Source organism: Lissotriton helveticus, chromosome 9 (assembly GCF_964261635.1).
Source record: "Lissotriton helveticus chromosome 9, aLisHel1.1, whole genome shotgun sequence".
Classification (NCBI taxonomy): Eukaryota; Metazoa; Chordata; class Amphibia; order Caudata; family Salamandridae; genus Lissotriton; species Lissotriton helveticus.
In genome coordinates, this window is record NC_136070.1 from 374349599 (window position 1) to 374373153 (window position 23555).

The following is a 23555-nucleotide window of genomic DNA, read 5'->3' on the forward strand; positions in this document are numbered from 1 at the left end:
AAAATCACTCTCCATCACTAACTCACTCTTTCACTATCTCACTCTCTCTGTCTCACTACCCCACTCTCTCTATTTCTATATCACTAAGTCACTTTCACTCTCTTTCACTACCTCACTCTCTGTCTCTGTTTTCGTTCAGAGGTAAGCCATTTTGTTTTTTGTTTGCTAATCTTATGTTTATTCTCTCTTTTCTAGGTTCAACATGGCCCGTGGCGATTCCCTTCAGCGATGTGCACCGCTGTGCACGGAGTTGTTCAGACAGGTATGTATGTTGATTTTAGTTTATGTTAGAGGTAAGGCATATTTTTATTTTTACACTGCACTGTCCTTTTACTGCTGCACTCTCTCCTCAGCCTCTCCCTGCGCCATCGCTTCACTGCTGTACTCTCTGCTCAGCCCCCCCCCATCCAGGCTGCAGCCCTCACTCCTCCACTGCAACATCACTCACTGCTGCACTCTCTCCTCAGCCTCTCACGGTACCATCGCTTCACTGATGCACTCTCCTCAGCCTCTTACTGCACCATCCCTTCACTCTCTCCTCAGCTCCACTATACCGTCTCTTCCCTGTTTCAGTCCCTTCACTGGTGCACTCTCTGCTCAGCCCCCCACTGCACCGTCCTTTTAATGCTGCACTCTCCTCAGTCTCTCACTGCACCATCCTTTCACTGCTGCACTCTCTCCTCAGCATCTCCCTGCACTGTCCCTTCACTGATGCACTCTCCTCAGCCTCTCCCTGCACCGTCCCTTCACTGATGCACTCTCTGCTCAGCTCCCCATTGCATCGTCCCTTCACTCTCCTCAGCCTCTCCCTGCACCGTCCCTTCACTGATGCACTCTCTGTTCAACCCCCCTTTGCATCGTCCCTTCACTGCTGCACTTTCCTCAGCCTCTCACTGCACCATCGCTTCACTGCAGCACTCTCTCCTCAGCCTCTCCCTGCGCCATCGATTCACTCTCTGCTCAGCCCCCCCATCCAGGCTGCAGCCCTCACTCCTCCACTGCACCATCACTCACTGCTGCACTCTCTCTCAGCCTCTCACGGTACTGTCCCTTCACTGCTGCACTCTCCTCAGCCTCTCACTGCACCATCCCTTCACTGCTGCACTCTCTTCAGTCTCTCACTGCACCATCCCTTCACTGCTGCACTCTCTCCTCAGCCTCTCCCTGCACCGTCCATTCACTGATGCACTCTCTGCTCAGCCTCCAATTGCATCGTCCCTTCACTGCTGCACTCTCTTCAGCCTCTCCCTGCACCGTCCCTTCACTGGTGCACTCTCCTCAGTCTCTCACTGCACCATCCCTTCACTGCTGCACTCTCTCCTCAGCCTCTCCCTGCACCATCCCTTCACTGATGCACTCTCTCCTCAGCCTCTCCCTGCACCGTCCCTTTATTGCTGCACTCTCTCCTTAGCCTCTCCTTGCACCGTCCCTTCGCTGCTGCACTCTCCTCAGCCTCTCACTGCACCGTCACTTCACTGCTGCACTCACTCCTCCTCCCCACTGCACCGTCCCTTCACTGCTGCACTCTCCTCAGCCTCTCACTGCATTATCCCTTCACTGCTACACTCTCTCCTCAGTCCCACTGCACCGTCCCTTCACTGCTGCACTCTCTGCTCAGCCCCCCATTGCATCGTCCCTTCACTGCTGCACTCTCCTCAGCCTCTCCCTGCACCATCCCTTCACTGACGCACTCTCTGCTCAGCCTCTCACTGCACCATCCCTTCACTGCTGTACTCTATGCTCAGCCCCCCACTGCTCCGTCCTTTTACTGCTGCACTCTCTGCTCAGCCCCCCACTGCACCGTCCTTTTACTGCTGCACTCTCCTCAGCTTCTCCCTGCACCGCCCCTTCACTGCTGCACTCTCTGCTCAGCCTCTCCCTGCACTGTCCCTTTACTGATGCACTCTCTCCTCAGCCTCTCCCTGCACTGTCCCTGCACTGTCCCTTCACTGCTGCACTCTCCTCAGCCTCTCCTTGCACCGTCCCTTCACTGATGCACTCTCTGCTCAGCCCCCCATTGCATTCACTCATCTATCCATCCTTTCCCTCATCATTCCATTCACCCCTTCACTCATCCATTCATACTTTCACTAATCCATCCAGCTATGGCTTCCTTGTATAACACATTTTGTCTGCAAAATGTCTGTAATATACATTAAAAATAAATTAAAAAATAAACTATTTCCAAGATTGTCTTTAAAAATTAATCTAAGTGATGAGCGCAAAAATCTGTAGAACAGAGCTAGCTCTTTCACACCACACCTCCCCTTCACTCCCACCCCCTTTGAAAGGCTGGGGCCCTGGGCCAGAGTCCACTTTGCAGATGCCTTAAAAGTTCTCTGAAAAAGTAGAGCTAACTCTCCCAGGAGGGGGTTAATTCACAGCGCTGAAATGCTTCAGCTGCAGTGGGAGGCAAGGGGTCTCCTCTACTAAAACTGAAAGCGTGTCTAACTTTCTGTAAGGCGAAACCGTTGCATTGTAAATGCTTGTTTTTATCTGACTTGTATAAAACTGATTCTTATATATTTTGGCATAAAATATCTAATTGATTTTTTGGAGTGTATTATTCTGCACTACAGATTCTACTTGTATTCTTAGTGTCTGCAGACATCCTTTCTCTTTCATATGAAAGAGCAACACTCCAAGGTTTGAAGAGGTTTGTGGGAAGGGTGATGGTGTGACCATGTATTACAAGGAATACAATACTCTCTCTGCTGTACATTATAAGGATATTGTTAGTCACTTCAGAGTACAATGACTTAATAAAGGAACTCTGCCTTTGGTCTTGTTTGTGTATATGGTCATGTTACTCCTCAGCAACTTGTAATAGCCTTATAAATATCCTTATAATGAACGGCTGGGAAACTTTATCTCATATATAATACCTGGGAGTCTGTAACACCTGGTTAAAAGATTGTTTTTGATTTCCTTATTACAGTCAGGTTTTGACGTCTCTAGCCACCTGTAATGGGAAAATGATGTAACATCTAAATTGTAATAAGTTATTACACTAGAGTTGTGACATCAAAATTCCTGCTGCGAGTCGGAGATAAAAGGCAGGTCACAGAGCATCATCACAGCTGCAGTTTCAACAAAGAAAATTAGAACTGACTTTTCCTTCAGATTTGTTTTTCTAAAATAAGCCGGGATCAGCAGAAAGAGATTTATGGCAATATGTTTGCACAGTATAAGTCTTAATAAAAAAGACGGAATCCCTCTTTATTTTTCTACACACTCTGAGATACAGCATTTTTTAAATCGGACATTATTATAGACTGATTTGAATATTTGTTTGCAACACAGTATATTGTGGCACATTGTGTGATAGTATTACTTCATTTACTTGATTCAGTGGATTTTCTGTTTCTGTTTGTACCCTACTGCCTCCCTTTGCACAAGTTTTTTTCTACATGTTACTTACATGCTTCTATCCGTTTTGTATAATTACCCTGATGTAATGTAAAGCGCTCTGATATCCGCAAGGATCTTGTTCGGGCTCTATAAAACTTTCAAAATAAATAAAACTTTCAAAATAAAATAAATAAATAAAAGGTAGCCAGTCAACCTCTGCTAAGGGCCTTCCATTGTGCAGCAACACGTTCCATCACATTTTTGGTAATCTTTGATCCGTTGAAGCTAGAAACTATTTATTTTGTTGAAATGTTCAGAATATTTAGATGATGGATTATGTGGCAAATCCACAATGATGCAGAAAATGTAGTAGTCACCGATTTGCATTATTCTTGTGGCCCTTAATAAATCGAATAATACACACTCCGTTTTACATTAAAAGGATACTGCAAGTCACCTTGGAATTGGGTCCCATTCTTCTTTATGGTCTTGGAAATTCTTGGTGACATGTCATATCTTTAACATGTTCTGTAGGCGATACCTTATCCAGAATGTATTCCAGTTGTTGTTCTTGCTAGTTGCTTCTTTTTTATCTCAAATAGCTAGTTACTGACCTTTAGCTGCCAGTGAGGGACTAGTCGCTTTTTGCACAAGCGTCTTGTTGCCTCAAAAAATGTAACACATTTATCGGGGCTTAGCCACGACCAAGAAGGAACAGCGTTTTTGCCGCGTTACTTGGTGTTTCAGATTTGCCAAAGTTTGGGTCATAGAACTACTATAGAATACTTTCCTAAGACATTCTCCCCCAGATGAAGGACAAATCAAGTCTCTACTAAATCGTAGTATTCACAAATATTTCAATAATTCAACATGTTGATTAAACAATATATGGATACTAGAGTAGTCTGGCAAAAAGGACTACGACTGTTTAAACAAGTGATTATTAAAATGTACATATCTGTGGAACTACCATTAAAACAGATCCTTAAAAACATTGGATGAATGCAAGGAAAATTTGATATCTTTTTTGAAGCAACAAGACGATTTTGCACCTAAGGATTAGTCTCTCCCTGGAAGTAGCTAACATTCAACACCTGTTTGTGTCTTTAGACACAAGACACACCTAAGTGGCACATACTTATAAGAATAGAGTGTATTATATAATTTCGGCTTCAGCAGGGAGTCCATCAGAGGAACTCATATTTTTTGTCATATAGCGAGTTGCACAAACTGTGTCAAAGGCAGTTTAAAACCAACAAACGCACATAGTTTGTGAACCTCGGAAAACCTGCCTGGGACTATTGCAGAAAAGAAACAGACTACATGTATCAGAAGTCACGCAATGAACTTGATCACACATTAACCAGCATAGAGGTTTATACATATTCCATCAGAATTGTAATTGAGTTTTCAGAAAAGTACATAAAAGCACAACTCATTGAGCACAACTCATTTATATTTGTTAGCACTGTAAAAAAAATGTGAGTGTGAGCTTACCCATGACGATAACACAGTCTCTTTAGCTTGAGCTCAGATGAGTTCAGTTGTGCAAGCCCAATGAGAATTCCAGCTAGGGTACCCTACACCAGAATAAATGGGTAAAAACATAATCAACATCGTCCACCTACAATACATACAAAAATACAAGGAGTTACCCATAAACCCCATGGAGACCTGGGTTATTATTATATTAAGCAACAATGTCCTAAAGGGCATCAATTTAGAAAAGATCTACTCCAGTTATTTGTACAACACTACAAACAATGTATTGTATATGCAACTGACAAAAAACAGAAAAACCAAGATATAGCCAAACAAAATCTAGAATCAAAAGAGTTCATGATTGAAAGCCGCATCAAATATGGTTAAAAAAGTGATCAATGTGCAAAGTGAACGAACACAGTGTTAGTGAAAATTAAGTAAACATCACAAAGTGAAGCACACAAAAGCAAAAGAACAGCAAAAAGAAACAAATAATTCAATATTGTGAATATAAATAAAGTCAAAAAGTTTCAATATATCCTTCTGCAGCTGTATAACTGTCAACTGTGTTTTGACCTTCCAAATTTTAACTGATCACCATCACGACAGGGAGAGCACAAAGAAAACGACTGCTGCCTGAAGGGTAAAAAATTAGAAGAATGAAACTAGGCAAACATGGTGGTTGATTACAATTGGACAGAAATGAGGCCATATCTTGTGTACCTGTATCGAATCCAATGGCACTCTAAGGGTAAAAGAAAAAGGGGGGATAAAAGGAATAAATAACACACAAATTTGAGAAAACGAAGAAGCAGATACCATGTCATACCACAATCGAAAAATAAAATTGGGTGGCGGGCGCCCAATGCTTTTCTATAGAGAAACACAGTTTGACAAATAGGCAGCAGGCGCCGCATCGGAGGATGCACAAAGGTCACCAGTGATTAGGAGTCGTAAGTTGAGGTGTTGGGGGTCGTAGGGACACCGTTGGTTCAGCTAACCAAGGCCCAGGGGCTTCGGGTGCAGGGGTGTCCTTTGATGTAGGATTCATCTTAACGGAGCCAGCCGCGGTCGAGGAGCCTCTGGATTCAGTCTGCAGGTGTCATCGTGGAGTCCAGGAGGGGTTCTGCCAACGCTAGACTTGAGGTCAGGATCACTGGGGAACCTGTTCTGAATTTGTGGGCCACCTTGAATGGGCCAGAGATGTCGGGTGCAGAGTGGACAGGACTCGAGGTTTCGGAGGGCTTCAGAGTCCCTTGTGTAGATTTCTTGGGGACAGATCCGCTGTCCTCTGGAGTTCTGGTCTTTATCAAAGGTCAGGCAGTCTTCTTCGAGTTCTGGACATTGCTGGCTGCAGGGCAGGCATTGTCTTCTTTTGCAGGGGTCCTTCTTAGGTCGGCAGGATCTAGTTTCCAGGTCTAGGGGAGGCACCTAAATACTAAACTAAAGGGCGTTTTAACCCCTTGGCCGCTGCGCGAATTCCACCGCGGCGCTGGGGGGTGAGCCCGGCACTGCCTTGCTCGTGACGGAACCACGCCGTCATGAGCCACGGGCGGCGTGTGATCATGGCGGCGTGGTTCCGTCACGGCCCGGCCACTCACTAATATGCCCGCACAGGTTGGGAATCAGTGGGCGGAGGGGCCGCAGCATGACGGAACCACGCCGTCATGAGCACACGGCTACCGTGGCTCATGACGGCGTGGTTCTGTCATAAGCAGGGAAGGGGTTAAGGGAGTGTCAGGTAGGGCCAATGGGCACCTTACCTGGAGTGACTACACCCTAAAATGGGCCACAGTCCTGTGGGAGGGGGCATAGTCCTAGCCATGATTGGAGAGGTCTCCCCCTCTTCAAGGTGGCAGAGACTGAAAGATTTGCTTCACCTGACCTCCCCCACCTTAGCGGTGGAGTTTCCTGTTGGTTTTCCCACCAAATGTGGGGGTGTAAACCAGGGGCTGCCATCTGCTGCTAACAGCAGAGGCTGGGGGTCACATTACAAAGGCGGTTGAAGCTTCCTTCTTGAGCACTGTGCCCACCCAGGATGTGCTTTGCATCTGGTCGCAGAGAGCAGAGGCTCTGGACCCAGGGGTCCAGAAACATGTCTGGTGGTGTCAGGCTGGCTAAAGCCAGTCTGTGACCACAACAGTGTTGGTAGGTTTTCAGTACACATTACAATAAATCCCACACTGGCATCAGTATGAGTTTACTAAGAAGAGTAGTTTGGTACCAAACACTCCTGAGTTCAGAAAAGTCATCATGGTGCTGGGGAACTCGAGTTGTCGAGTTTCCAGCCCATGCACTCTCTATAGCTTCTCTGGCACTTACAATATCGAAGAATGGACTTATATTATGTAGAGGCACATCCGCTCATGCAGATATGCCCACACCTGTGGTATAGTGCACCCTACTTTAGGGATGTAAGGCCTTCCAGAGGGGTGACTTATCTATAACTTAGGCAGCAGTGCTAGTTGGCATGGCACACTGGCAGTGTGCCAGGTCGACTTGTTCATTTATTCTGCACCAGGCCAAGCATGCTGAAGTGGCAGTCTGACTAGCCTAGGTGAGGGGTCCCCCTCTTCAGTTTTAATGCCCTAGGTACCCCAGTACCATTTACTAGGGATGTACTTGAGGCCTGCAGGGCCAATTGTGGAATAGTTTTAGGGAAGAAGCTCTGGCACTGGGGACCTATTTGGAAGGGGCCCTGTGCACTACAATCAAAACCACATCAATTTCCAGGCAAAACGTGGGGGCTAATCATGTCAAAAGATGCACTTTCTCACACACCCTAAGTGGTAAGGGTATGGCCAGATGTGGGTTTCATGATTCTAATGCCACCGGATGCAAGCTAGCCTGGCGGATGAGGGGTGATACCCCGAAACCGGTTCCAGGATGCTTGTATTCCGGTCCAGGGAAGACCTGGCTTGGCATTTCAGGCTAGACTGTTCCCATGGGGAGCAGGGTCAAGACTGATTTGCATATGGCTGGGTCCAAACTGGAATGGTGTGGAGAGCAAAAAAACTATGGATTTAACCCAGATGTGGGGAATGTTTGGTTTGTTCAGCATTCCGTCCATCATCTGGTCTTTTTGCAACTTTCTGAAAGTGGCATTTTCAAACCACTGATTTAAAAACTAACTTCACTAAAAAAATTATTTTTTAATTCTGAGTCCAGAGACACCAAAGTCCAATTTTCAATCAGCTCCCAATTGGAAGATAGCGTGTAAAATGTTACAAGGCAGCTCCAACGCTAACCTATGGGAGAGATGGGCATTGCTGTAGTGAAAAACTAAATTAGCAGTATTTCATTACCAGAACAAAAACTCAATAGTACATATACAACCTTATAAATACATTGTACCCTGCCCCTGGGGATACCTTAGGCCCACGTTAGGGGTGCCCTATATATAATAAAAGGGAAGTTTTAGGCCTGGCCAGGGGGTGCACTTGGCAGGTTGAAAGAGCAATTTAAACTGCACACACAGATTCTATAATAGAAGGTATAAGACAGGTTTGCAGTGCTACTCATGGGTGGCACAATCAGTGCAACAGGCCCAATAGTAGCATTTGACAGTCAGGCCCTGGGCATATCTGGTGCACTGCACTAGGGACCTACTTGTAAATCAAATAAGCCAGTCATGGAGAAACCAAACACAATTACAATTTAGACATGGAGCCCCTTGCACTTTAGCACTGGTCAGCAGTGGTAAAGTGCCCAGAGTCCTCAAGCCAGCAAAAATGAAGTCAAAACAGTTTGGGATTAACCCTGAAAAAAGGACCAGGTCCAACACTTGGGTATATATTTTATGAGTGATCGTAAGGTTTCTCAGGGGAAAAACTGTACACTGTCCTTGCCAAATGTAGAGATGATGTGAGTTACTGGAAACATGTGCCACTCTCCCAGTTATTTGAGCAGCCATGTATAAAATGATAAAGCTCCCCAAAATCCTTTATCCGGTGCAAAACATGCCATTTGATGTACCATAGGATTCTTTTGAAATTCAGAACGAGAGAGAAGACAGCGCAAGTAGATCAATGGGACTATAACGTGTGGTATACAAAGGTGGTATAACACTCCATGACGTGGGAACAAACTACTTGGCTTCACAGATGAGAGTTGTTAATGATGGGTGTTTCACTACCTGGAAGAACTATCAGTTAGACATGAGAAGTATTGGATGGACCCGGTAGGATGCCTGGCTGCCCCATATGGAAAGAGACATAGACAAGGGTGACAAGGGCGGTCAATGTGCACATATGCGTAGTCTTTCAGACTTGGGAAAAGGTGACTAAACATCTTGAATGGCATACTGTTTTAATAAAAGCAACTCCACTCTGGGATACGCCATGATTACTTGACACAGGTAGCATGGCAGGCTTTGGTATAATTAAACTGGGGGATGTATGAGGCAGGGTATTCTGGAGGCATTTCAGGTCCTAAAGGGGAAGTATGGAATGCCACAAAGTGAAGTCTTTAGATACATTAGACTAACACATGCATTGCTGACATACCTGTGGGTAGTCCTGTAGAACAGATCAGTCCTCTGGACTACAGAATGTTGACGCGACCACTGACAAACAAGTAACTTACCTTTGGCAACACATTACCTGGTAGAGACTCTATCTAGCTGCAGATTGATTACCTTTGAATTTCCCAGGCGTCAGGCTGCATCCGGAAACCTTTACTCGTGCAATACCCCTTGCGCGCGTCGTTGGGTGGCTCCATCTAACTGTTATTACATTGCGGTCACCAATATAGACACCATCCAGGCGCGCCAACCTCTGTACTTTTATTTTTTTCCACGTCAGAAGCGCAGAGCCACGAAGTCACTGACATAGTTCTGTGCAAAACTAGGGTCCTAAAAAGGGGAGTAACCCTAGCCATAATAAAACCAGTACGCAAGGTGGGGAGGCATGGATGGGGCTGTAAGGAATCTGCAGCTAGATAGTCTCTACCACATAATGCGTTATCAAAGGTAAGGAACTTGTTCATCTGATAGAGAATTCTAGCTGCAGATTCCTTACTGTTGAATTAGATACCCAAGCCATACCGTCATGACGGTGTGTTGCGGACCAAAACCTTACACTAGGAAGTCCTGCAGGACCGAACGCGCAAAATGCCCATCCCTGCGGACCTCACTGTCCAGGCAATAGTGCTTGGCAAACGTGTGCAAAGATGCCCACATTGCTGCCCGACAGATGTCCAGGACTGGGACACCCGAAGCCAAGGGCATAGTCTCAGCTTTTCCCCTCGTGGAATGGGCCCTTAATCCCTCAGGGGCTGCTCATCAGCCAGGGAATAGCAGACTTTACTTTAGAGAATGACCCAGCGAGAGATGGTCCTTTTCTGCACTGCCCGTCCCTTTGTAAGCTCCCACGTACCCTACAAAGAGTTGGTCATCCACCCGGAATTCTTTTGTGAGGGCAAGGTAGAACGAAAACGCTCTTTTTGGGTCCAGATGGTGAGATGCTCTCTTCCTTAAGGGATGCAGGGGAGCAAAGAAGGTGGGCAGCGTGATGGATTGACCCAGATGGAATGGGGTCACAACCTTTGACAAAAATTAAGCATGGGTACGAACCACTACTTTGTCTGGAAAATACATCATGTAGGGAGGCGTCCAAGGTAGGGCCTACAACTCACTCACCCTCCAGGCAGATGTTATCGCCACCAGAAAGGCTTTCTTGATGGTAAGCAGCCGGAGAGGACAGTTGTACAAAGGCTCGAAGGGACCACACATAAGAAAAGTGAGGACCACTACGGCAAAGCAAAGGGCGTTGGTGGAAACAAGTGAGCCAACCCTTTCAGAAACCTATGTTCAATTGGAGACCTAAAGAGAGAGGGATGGTCTGGCAGCCACAAAAAAGAGGATAAAGCCGAAAGTTAACCCTTGAGAGTACCCAGCGCAGAGCCCTGCTGGGCAAGGCTTAGAATGAATAGAAGAACAGTAGAAAGATGATGGAGCAGATTTCATCTGCAGTCAGGCATTGTTTTATTTTTTGTGCTACAGACAGACTGCATTTAAATTGCCACGCACATTTTGGTGCAAGTTAAAAACATGGCACATGAAAAACATGAAAGTGAGGCCTATTCAGTCTTAAATGCTTGTGCTGAATTAACATGTGTTTTTACAGTGTAGAGAAAAGTGGCCTTTTTAGCTTTGAAGATTAATAGAATGTGTTTTTCTCTTCCCAGCCCATCCCATGCAATCTAAAATTCAACATTTCTGTCATAAAAGACTTTGACTTGTTGCATATTTTGATTAACCTTTTCAGTTAATAACACCTCTTTTTATAATGTGTGTGAATTAACAAATGCACCAAACACTACACAGGGGACTAAATGCTTTTTTGCATGAAAAGCTATCTAAAACACTAATGCATGTTGCTGTGTGCACTATATTAATTGTGTGTGCTTTTAAATTTTACACTAAATGCATGAAAATGCTATGTTGCACATTTCACATTTATTTTGCATGTTGTCATAAATAATAGAAAAGCTGATTTTCACTAATAGCGTGGCTAGGTAAACATTTATAAGGGGTATTAGTATGAGGGAGGGAAACATAATGGGCTGATTTACATGAAATTAATATTATCTTTGTGTTTGTTTTATTTTTGGGGCCTACACAAAACATGGCTGCCTTGAATCCATCAAGGCTATGGCTTGCAATTTAATGAGAAGGGAGCATGCGCAGACTGTGGCAGCTTTCCTCATGACAAGAAGTGAAGGACATCTTCAACTGTACATTCTTGTGATTCTGCCAATGTACCAGTGTTAGTTAATAGTGTCCATCTGACTACGCTGTGGAAGGAAGGAAGGATGAATTAGATTGAAACATTTTTCCTAGTAAATGTTGCAAATGTTTATAAATGTAGTTATTCATGTATGCTTCTTTTGTTAAAACTGGTGAAGTCAGGTTTTTAGAATGAGTCAGGGGAGTGAGAACTCATGCCATCATGACTGACCAATCACGTACAGGTTTTCCTGAAAGATGCTACATGTTTGTGTAGTCTGCCAATAATTAGGGTATAAATACTGTCCTCTCTGGATGGGGGCTGGCGTTCTCAGCTCAGCTGGCTTCTTGCTCATTTTGGCTTAGGCTTTGCTTCATTCTATGGGTTAGGAACGAGATCGTCACGGGTGCAGCCTTGGGCGTCCGAGGAGAGACAGGGGGAGGTTTCTTGCTTCCACGTCATATATTGGCACTTCAGGCCACATTCCTTTGAGGCCTGTGAAGGAGGGGCTGCTTTCCTCTTTAGACACAGACAGACAGAGAGTGCAGTGGATCAGGATAGAATTAGATGCTAAACTTTAAGTTTATGCTTTGACTAATTAATTAGGTCTGGAAAGATTTATTTGTCTTATGCATTTATTTCTCTTAATGGGAGATTTTTGCCAACTATTTAATTATTGATTAGCTTTGCAAGACTATTTTTCTTAGAAACTCTTTAAGAATTTTGACTGATATTTTGCGCCACATTTTCATAACTACATGTAATGCTTATATGCAGACTGTAATGTGTTCTGTATTATTGATATTTTTCCTGTTTTCCAAATTATGTAACCTGATTGATATTTTACTAATGAATAAAGGGTCAGAGAAAAATTAATTTTTGACTAGAAAGTAAAACCTTTTAAAATACTCAACAACTCTCTTTATTGGCTTGGATAATAAATTGCATTTTTGACTGTTCAGGTTTATTTAAAGTCTCCTGAAGGTAATACATGGTGTGAAGGGCCCAACACCTTTTGAGCGGTAAATTAGAGGTAGCATGAGGGTTTTGCATTGAGAATCTACCAGAAGAAATTACCGCTCCATCAGTTTTTGGTAAGCAGAGGATGGTCATTATTGATTAGTTTGGTGATTAATGATTATTGATTTCACCATCAACTACTCAACTAATGGATCAATGACCTTAAGAGGGAAGTAAAATAATTGCCCAAGTTAGATAAATGCCCAAGTCCTGATTCCTGACTCCAATGCTCAGAACCTGAAGACTGGCAAAGCAGTACTGGCAGGTGATGCAAGAAGTGGTGTGAGTATCAATAGGGTTGTGAAATGTTGTTAATATGCTTGCATGTATTTTTGAAGTCTTGAAAATATTACGTTTTTTTATTGTTGGTGAAATTTTGCTCATTTTGAATTGATGGTGTTATTGATTATATTGGTAATTTCATAGGACATACCTTTTTTGGTTATTGATTACATGTTTTAACTCTTCATGTTAAGTTAGTGTCTTGTTCTATGTTGTCTGGAACACGCAGGTAGGCACACCTGTGGAATCCCGGGAAGGAATAGCGGGTGGTAAATGGAAGCCACACTGCACTGAGGTTACTCGTCTGTTGGAATAGCACTGAGAAGCTAGGTAGGGCTGGCAGTGTTAAATTAGGGACTATATTCTGTGTGAGTGATTGATAGCAAAGAGTTCGCTGGTGAAACTTTGGTCTGATATCACCTAGAAAGGGTCACACTAAAGGAGTAGCAGGTTCTTCTGAGCTTGATTGACAGCAAAAGGGTCCGCTGGTGAAACTTTGGCCTAAGATATATCCTGAAGGATAAGTCCAAAGTAGTAGCAGGTTCTTCTGAGCTTGAGTGAAAGGTAAGCGGAAGGGATTTACCTGTAGTGTTTGAAGAGTAAACGGAAAGTCTTACTTTGTGAAGGGTAAGCGGAATGTGTTACTCGCAGTGAATAAATCTATCCTTTATTTAGCACAACAGACAGAGTAGCGAATGTATTTATGTTGTTACTAACAGAGTTATTGATTAAGAGAAATATTTCAGTAAGATTTTGTGGAGGGTCAGTGGTAGGAGTAAAACTGACTGAAATTGAGATTGACAGCTTTGGAGAAAAGAAATTGCATTAAACTATTGCAAAAATGAAAATGTTTGAAGGTTTAAAGAAGCTGTTAGGAGGTAAAGTGAAAAAATTGTTTTTTATTGGTGATGCTCCTGAAGGAACACCTGTGCATTTTATGTCTACCAATTTGGGACAAAATACATGTATGTGGGTTCACCAATGGTGCAAGATTACTGAAAAAGAGGGTGCTTTGAGGTTTCCAAAAGATGGTACTTTTGAATTGCAAATTATTGACAAATTAAGGGAAGTGTTAAGTGAAATAAAGACACCATCTAAAGCTGCACAATTTGAGGCCTTAAGCCTGTGGGAAAAGACAGCAAGAGAGAAAGCAAGTGAGGATAAAAAGGTAAAGCACCAGATACAGGAGAAGGGAATTAATGATGATAAAGAGCTTCAAATAAATAATGATTCAGGGGATGAAATAATGGATGCATTGTTAACTGAGTGTCCACCACTTTATGTGGTTCCCATGAAAAATACTGAAAATAGTGCACCAGTAAGTACTGCAGTGGCTACTTCTTCTGTTGAACAGAGAAAAACACAGATTAAGAAAACTGTGCAAACATTTTATATTGACCCATTACCTGTAGATTCAGTACTGATAGTGATACCTCCTGGTGTTACTGCTTTAAATGTGCCTGATTCAGTTCAAGAATTACAAACTGCAGATGCACAGATAATGCCTAGAAACATTATGACTGTCCCAATTAATATGGTCCCTACTGAAAAGGTTCAAAGAGCTGCAGAATCAGTGATTATGGCAGGGTTTATTTCAGAAACTCAGAATACACAGATTATTGAACAGAAATTACCCCAAGCACTAAAAGGTGAGGGAAAAATGGTATTTACTACATCTGCAGCCCAGGATAAAATAAATATATTTGAAAATGGGATTTCTCATACCGGCTTTGAGGAAGCAGCAGTGATTAAAAATATAGAGAACATGGGAGAACATATTAACACAGGCCCTGAAAAAGAAAACCAGCTTAGTGTTTTAAATTCAGCATTTGAACATGGGGAAAATAACAGTCCTTGCTGTTTAAATCATGAAAATGTGAACCAGTGTCAGGAAAAAGAATTAATTTCCCTGAGTAAGGAAACAGCTGCATGTGCATTAACTACACATAATGGACTGACAGATTTGGCTCAAAAATATGAAACTGATGTTTCAGGAAGTTTTCTATTTCAGAAAGGTTTTAGGGTACACATGGATGATGAAGCAAATGAGAAAATGTGTTCTTCAGGAATGCATTTGCACATTGCAGAAATAAAATATATTTTCAAATGCAATGAGTTTGAGAAATTAGGAGAGAAATGGGCAAGAAAACATGAGAAGAAAAAGAAACCACCAGACTTAGCAAGGAAAATGGATAAGGAAAAGAAGCCACTAGATATAATCGAGAAAAATAATAAGCAGAATGAGGGAGAGGCTTTTGCTTACTCATTGAGAGAAAAGGTGGGAGAAATGTATGTGCATATGCCACAGAATAAAAGTGAACTTGCAGCATTTCTGAACACATTCCCACAATTGAAAGACGGAATTATGCTGTGGTACCCACAAGTTGATGGATTTGATGAAATATTGAAAGAGTTGTGCATTAATTTGGAAATTTTCTTTTATATTGACATGCTGACTAAATTGTGGTTTGAATCTAAAGTTGTTGTGAAAATGCCAGGTGAAGAGACAGTGAAAAGGGTTTGCATGAAAGCACCATCATTTTCTGTTGTTATGGAGGAAAATATAGCAGTGATTTATTTCCTAAAGGGCAGAGTGCCAGCAAAGGATGTTGATTGGGTACAGATTAAAAGAGCACAGGATGGAAGTAAAGGTGTTTTGGTTTGTGAAAATACAGTATTGGGTGTTGTACTGCTGGAAAATGTGTCCTTTTGCCAACTTTATAACAGATTTGAGCATTGGAAGAAGAAAAATAAATGTAAACATGATGCACAAAAACATGGAGAAATGCAGGTGCAAAATATGCCAGTTAAGCAAATGCAAATGTCAGTTCAGAAACAGGTACCTATGGCAGGAATTTTCCAAGCACAGATGGTCCCACAAAATATAGAAAATGCTAAAGTTAATTTAAATAAGGTGTCCAGAGCAAATGTGAATTATTTCCAGAGACAAAAACAGAACCCAGTCCAACAGGTTACTGTGTTTGCAAATGAGAGTTTTAACCCTCACAATTCTGAATTTACCAAATCCATTGTGGAGGCAGTGGAAAGTCCAGATTTAGTTGCAGGAGTTTTAAACAGAGAAATTACAAACACAATATTAGAAAAATGTGCACCTTTGAGGAAAATTGCAAAGTTGTTGTCTGTGACTCAGGCCTAGCAGGAAAACAATTATTTTGCAAATTAAGCAGCACAGATTACTGTACACCAGATAATGTTATTTTTCAGATTCCTGATGAGGATGTACATTTTAAAATGGCCCAACAAGAGACAGTTGTAGCATTGTTTTCAGAAAAGACAGTTGAAAAATTACCTTCTGCTTTGGAAAAAATAATAAACACAGAAATAAGAGAGTTCACAGAGAAGGATGCTATATTAATAAAATGTGCAGAACATGTCTTATTAAAATTTGAACCAGATGACATGTATTCAGGAACAGAATCAGTTGCAGGAATTTTACCAATAAAAGGATTTTTGATGGAATTGATTGGAAGTTTGTGTAACTTTCTGCTTACAGTTTCACAGAAAATAAATGAAAAGAATAGAATAGTGCAGGAGATTAAAAGCATATTTTTTCCATGTTGTCCTGTGGTACCGAATCCAGCCAATATATTTTTTCACATTCCATGTGGTGAAGAATGGCTTATTTTTATTGATTTTTGCCAAGTTCATGTCACAGTGCCATTGCATGAGAATAGTCAGAAGTACTGTCAAAAAGAAGATGAATGTCTGGGACACAAAATTGGAAAGGGAGGTAGAAAGGTGTCACCAGAGAAGGTGGAAATAATTTCCAGGATGAATACACCTCAAATTCAGAAAGAAGTCAGGACATTTTTGGGAATGGTTCGCTACTGTAGAGAGTGGTTACTAAACCTTTCCCTAGTGGCTAAGCCTTTACTGAGGCTGACACACTCAGGTGTGTCTGATCCGCTTCCATTGGACAACAACTGCACAAAAGCATTCCTAGAGTTGAAAGAGAAAAAAATGTCGCGCCCCAGCACTAGGAATGAAAGTTTATTTGAAAGAAAATACACCAATTTGCAGTGAGAGGGAGGGCTGCGCTCTCTCATTGCCTATTGAAAAAGGTGACTGTGTTCAAAGGTCTGTGATGTATTGCCCAATGACCTTTGACCCTAACTTCACAGAAATGTCATCAAATGAATTGGATTATGATGAAACTGAATACGAGTGGTCTAAATATCATGAAAATATGCATAAAGCCAAATTCAGACTTTAAGGATGAATGTCTGAGTCAGCCCAACAATGTCCATTTTGTAGATGGCCCATGTTTGAAAGGTGACACATTAAAAGCAGCACATGCTGTGCTCATTATACATTATGTTGTCAAAGCTTCATGGCTTTCAAATTCGAAATTGATTGCCCTTACCATAACATGCAGTATATCTGCTCAATTAGGAGTCACTGTTGTCATGGGAGAGAGAAATGCTAATTCAGTTGCACAAATTTGTGTTCTGTTAGCATGTACATTCTATGGAGTCTTCACAGTTGAATTAAAAGAGGCTCAAGAAAATGTTTTTGAAGCAGAACAACAGGGTTGTATCACAACTGTTTTTGAGAAAAATGACAACTGCATAGTGGCAAAAGTGTTATTGCAAAGACTGATGCCCAGGTATACCTTGCCAGTTTCTCTGAAATCAGATCATAATGGGGTCTCAAAGATAATGAGTGCAGAACAACAGATTGGACAAGGAATGGATTGTAGCTATCTGCCTGAAGTGTCAAGCATAATAAGGCAACACAATGGCAGCACAGAGTTACCTTTTGCAAAAGACTGTGTTTCAGCAACACTAAAGTGGCTTGAAAATGCATATGCAAATGCACTTGTGGAAAAAACTGAGGAGAACACTAGCCATTGCTGTGTAGGTCTGGTTGATGTACAGTGTGCAGTTTCTCACCAGATTGCAGCTGCTACACAAGATCTGCATAATGGATGGTGCAACGGCTTTGGTCTGAGAGATGCTGTTGTGAAACATCTGAATCTGATCAAAGTGAAAATAAGAGTGAAAGGCCTTGGTTGAAAAAGTGCAAAAGGATTGATGGTGCTTTGTCAGAGTTTCTCAGCACCTAAGTAGTCTAATTTGCATGGAAAAAGTACAAAATACCACACTGTATGAACCATTCTGATGGCAAGCTGATGCCAAAGAGCAAAGAAATGCTGAAACTGTCCTGTTGAATTCTTTTTTATTATTGTAGTTACTTGTTTTAAAGAAGACTAACTGTTCCAAGAAGCTACTTACAGAACTCTGCACTAAAACATTTGAGCTTGGCTATATATGATCTGATTACAGACCAAACTTGTGTTTGCCTTAGAAATAGAAGTAACATTGTTATATGCTCAGCTTTTGCAATAAAAAAAAAAGATATTGTCACTTGTGAAATGAAATATTTGTGATGAATTATAAATCATTTTATTATGATTTGAATCATCAGAAGGGTGGATTGATGGAGCAGATTTCATCTGCAGTCAGGCATTGTTTTATTTTTTGTGCTACAGACAGACTGCATTTAAATTGCCACGCACATTTTGGTGCAAGTTAAAAACATGGCACATGAAAAACATGAAAGTGAGGCCTATTCAGTCTTAAATGCTTGTGCTGAATTAACATGTGTTTTTACAGTGTAGAGAAAAGTGGTCTTTTTAGCTTTGAAGATTAATAGAATGTGTTTTTCTCTTCCCAGCCCATCCCATGCAATCTAAAATTCAACATTTCTGTCTTAAAAGACTTTGACTTGTTGCATATTTTGATTAACCTTTTCAGTTAATAACACCTCTTTTTATAATGTGTGTGAATTAACAAATGCACCAAACACTACACAGGGGACTAAATGCTTTTTTGCATGAAAAGCTATCTAAAACACTAATGCATGTTGCTGTGTGCACTATATTAATTGTGTGTGCTTTTAAATTTTACACTAAATGCATGAAAATGCTATGTTGCACATTTCACATTTATTTAGCATGTTGTCATAAATAATAGAAAAGCTGCTTTTCACTAATAGCGTGACTAGGTAAACATTTATAAGTGGTATTAGTATGAGGGAGGGAAACATAATGGGCTCATTTACATGAAATTAATATTATCTTTGTGTTTGTTTTATTTTTGGGGCCTACACAAAACATGGCTGCCTGTGAATCCATCAAGGCTATGGCTTGCAATTTAATGAGAAGGGAGCATGCGCAGACTGTGGCAGCTTTCCTCATGACAAGAAGTGAAGGACATCTTCAACTGTACATTCTTGTGATTCTGCCAATGTACAAGTGTTAGTTAATAGTGTCCATCTGACTACGCTGTGGAAGGAAGGAAGGATGAATTAGATTGAAACATTTTTCCTAGTAAATGTTGCAAATGTTTATAAATGTAGTTATTCATGTATGCTTCTTTTGTTAAAACTGGTGAAGTCAGGTTTTTAGAATGAGTCAGGGGAGTGAGAACTCATGCCATCATGACTGACCAATCACGTACAGGTTTTCCTGAAAGATACTACATGTTTGTGTAGTCTGCCAATAATTAGGGTATAAATACTGTCCTCTCTGGATGGGGGCTGGCGTTCTCAGCTCAGCTGGCTTCTTGCTCATTTTGGCTTAGGCTTTGCTTCATTCTATGGGTTAGGAACGAGATCGTCACGGGTGCAGCCTTGGGCGTCCGAGGAGAGTCAGGGGGAGGTTTCTTGCTTCCACGTCATATATTGGCACTTCAGGCCACATTCCTTTGAGGCCTGTGAAGGAGGGGCTGCTTTCCTTTTTAGACACAGACAGACAGAGAGTGCAGTGGATCAGGATAGAATTAGATGCTAAACTTTAAGTTTATGCTTTGACTAATTAATTAGGTCTGAAAAGATTTATTTGTCTTATGCATTTATTTCTCTTAATGGGAGATTTTTGCCAACTATTTAATTATTGATTAGCTTTGCACGACTATTTTTCTTAGAAACTCTTTAAGAATTTTGACTGATATTTTGCGCCACATTTTCATAACTACATGTAATGCTTATATGCAGACTTTAATGTGTTCTGTAAATTAATTTTTGACTAGAAAATAAAACCCTTTAAAATACTCAACAACTCTCTTTATTGGCTTGGATAATAAATTGCATTTTTGACTGTTCAGGTTTATTTAAAGTCTCCTGAAGGTAATACATGGTGTGAAGGGCCCAACACCTTTTGAGCGGTAAATTAGAGGTAGCATGAGGGTTTTGCATTGAGAAACTACCAGAAGAAATTACCGCTCCATCAAAGAGAAGCAGACAGAGGGTCAATAGACCTTTCTGTACAGTACAATACACATTTCTGCCAACAGCAGGTATATACTAAGAGTAAGGGTGTCTTAGTGGAGGGCCGCTTGGCCGCCAAAATAACATTACATACTTCAGGATGAAGATCAAAAGCCATCAATTGTCGCCGCTCAATTTCCATGCATAAAGGCAAAGAGTTGACAGGTTCGGTGGAGGAACTTCCTCTGCTGCTGCTGCGACAGAAGATCCTCCCGGAGGGGAAGCCTGATCAGAGGATCGATGTTCATTTTCAGAAGCTCTGGATAACATATTCTCCTCGCCCAGTCTGGAGCCACAAGAATGACTTGGGCCCGGTCGCTCCTGACCTTCTTCAGAACCCTGGGCAGGAGTGGTATGGGCAGAAAAAGATACAGCAGGCCTGAGCTCCACTTGCGACGAAAGGTGTCGCGGAGCCACAGCTGCCTTGGAAACTCCAGCGCGCCGTATTGCTTGCTGACAATGCACATTCTCTTTGGAGGCAAACAGATCTAACCAAGGATATAACCAGTGCTGAAAGAGACCTTGCGTCACCTCTGACTGAAGATACCATTCATGATTCGCTAGGAATCGATGGCTGAGAACGTCCGCCCTGGCGTTTAGAGAACCTTCTAGGAGTTGAACCACCAGGGTTATGCCCTGCTGTTCCAGCCATGTCTTGAGACGCAGGGCCTCTCGACAAAGGGTACACAACCCCACCCTGCTCTGTTTGTAGCAGTATCACTTTGGGGTGGTGTTGTCTGTGAACATCTGCACTAACTTTCCCTTGACAGACGGAAGAAATGCCTTCAATGCCAATCAAATTGCTCGAATCTTCAAAAAAATTGATGTGGAGCCCCTGATTTCCACCTCTCCCAGCTTACCGCTCCATTCCAGAAGTGATGCATCTGTCACAACTGTGAGATCTGGTTGAGGGAGGGAGAGGGGTCTGCCGCTGACCCAATTGTGGTTTGTCAACCACCACTTTAGTTCTTTTGCAGTCCCTTCCGAGATCTGGACCACGTCAGTGAGATTTCCTTGATACTGTGCCCGCTGGAACTTCATGTCCCACTGCAGAGCATGCATACACCACCTGGCATACTTTAACAACAGGATGCAGGAGACCAGGAGCTCAACAGCCTTAGAGTCAGACTCACCGAAATCCAGGATAGAGACTGAAACATCGGAATCATAACCCGAATATCCTGGACTCGCTGCTTAGGAGGATAGGCCCAAAACTGCACTGTGTCCAAAACAGCTCAGGTCAAAGGGAGCATCTGAGGACTCAGGTGTTACTTCGGCAAGTTTATAGAGTACCCCAGCGAATGCAGGAGGTTTGCCATAGTCTGAAGGTGGGAGACAACGCCTGGGGCGAGACGCCTTCAACAGCCAGTCGTCAAGGAAGGGGAAGACTGACACCCCTAACCTGTGCAGATGAGCTGCGACCACCGCCATCATCTTGGTGAACACCCCTGGGGCACTGGTAAGGCCGATGGGGAGCATGGTAAACTACAAGTGCTCCTGGCCTACCTTGAACCACGGGTAATGCCTATGGCCCATGGGGATGTGAAAATACGCATCCTGCAGGTCCAATGCTACCATCCAGTCTTCTTGGTCTACGACAGACAAGACCTGAGCTAGAGTGAGCATCTTAAACTTCTCCTTCTCGAGGAAGAGATTGACGGTCTGAAGATCTAAAATGGATTGCAACCCTTTGTTCTTTTTCAGAATCAGAAAGTAGCGGGAATAACAGCCACTGCCTACTTCTGAATCCGGGACCCTCTCTATAGCTCCCTTGGCCAAGAGAGCTGTAACCTCCTCCAGGAGCAATTGTAATTGATCCTCCACCAGCTGTTCTTGATTTGGCAGAATGGGAAGAGGAAAAGAAAGGGAAGCCAGAGAACAGCCCTCCTGAATGATCTGCAAGACCCTCTTGTGCAATGCTATGGACATCCAGCGGGGAGGTGATGATGGATGTGCCCACCAAGTGGGGTGGTGTGGTCTTGAAGAGTCAGACTAGGAGTGCTTGGAGGCTGCGGCTGCCAAGCAGGGTGGACAATGACTTCTGGCTTCCATTCCTAGGTCAGAGTTAACTGCGCCCACATCCCTGAACGACTTGGGAAGTCTGGTCAGGACGGTGAGTGGGATAGGGCTGATGAGGCTGGAAACCCCTTCCGTTGCCACGAAAGGGCCAAAAGCTAGACTCGCCACGAGGTGTAGAAGAGAGGCCCAATGATCTGCCTGTAGCACGAGAGTCCTTGAACGTCACTAGAGAAGAGTCTGCCCTCTCCCCAAAAAGGCAGGTTCCGTCAAATGGCATGTCTTTCAGATTTACCTAGACATCGCCTGAGAAGCCAGTTGTCCTAAGCCAGGTGTGATGTCTCAAGGCCACTGTTGTTGAAATTGATCTGCCCAGTGAATCAGTTGGGTCAAGGCCACACCTTATTGTGAATTTTGCTGCATCTCTCCAGTCCTTAACTGCCTGAGAGAGCACAGCCCGGGCCTCCTCTGGGACTGGGGTGACGCGTGCTGGCTGAGGAACTTTGGGTCGCCCATAGCTGGGCAATGAAGGTGTGCAATTGTCCTATTCACAGAAGCCCCTGTGCGTGGCTTGGACCACATGTCTAGAAGGATATCAGTTAGTGCCTCATTGAAGGGCAAAAGGGGTTCAGAGGTGCAAACCCAGGCTGAAGCAGATTAGTCCTGACCTGCACAGAGGGCCTAGTCCAAGGACCTCGGTCGCCCTCTAAACCCCCATGGACTAAGATGCCTCCTACTCCATTGCACAGTTGGCAGAGAGAGCATTCCAGTATCTGGAGGAGTATCCAGTCCGTTGGCTTCCCCAAGCTCCCCATACCAGTCCATCTGCTCCACATAGTCATCCCGGTGTTCCAAAGGGTCCATAGACCCCTCCCATTCCTCTCCTGAGCCTAAAACATCTTCAAAGTGTTCAGGTGACAACATAGAACCACTGGGTTCAATCAGCGTTGGAACTGGGGTTGAGTGACGCCGTTCCTACGCCATATCATCATGGATAAGGTTGGGCTGGCAACACCGATGGGGGATACCGGCAGCCCCGAACACTCCGACTTCGGAGGGGCCGGGGGGAGGGGCAGGGGGGTCGTGATGGCACAACCGACGTCGACCCGGATCTGGGATCGGATCCCTGAGGCTCCACCGGCGCTGTGGACAGGGAGCACTTGCTCTTTAGCACCGGTCAGCAGTGGTAATGTGCCCAGAGTCCCAACACCAGCAAAAATAAAATGCAGCACACGGTCAAAAACAGGTGGTCAGAGGCAAAAAAAGACATGGTAAACAACGCCAAAAGATAGCAAGTCTATCACGTATTAATGAAGAAAAACAAATAAAAAAGTTATTATGAAAAAAAGAAGATGTGAGCTTGGAAGAATCCACGAGCAAACAAGG

The 23555-nt window shown here is 43.2% G+C and overlaps 1 protein-coding gene across 1 annotated transcript in view; it reads right to left on the minus strand.

Moving 5' to 3' along the window:
- ATG2B (autophagy related 2B) overlaps positions 1-23555 on the minus strand; it is a 1105913-nt gene that overhangs the window by 127928 nt on the left and 954430 nt on the right. Inside the window, exon 38 of the mRNA XM_078660122.1 lies at positions 4849-4931. Within this exon, the coding sequence (XP_078516248.1) occupies positions 4849-4931 (83 nt within the window). The remainder of the gene's footprint in view (positions 1-4848; positions 4932-23555) is intronic.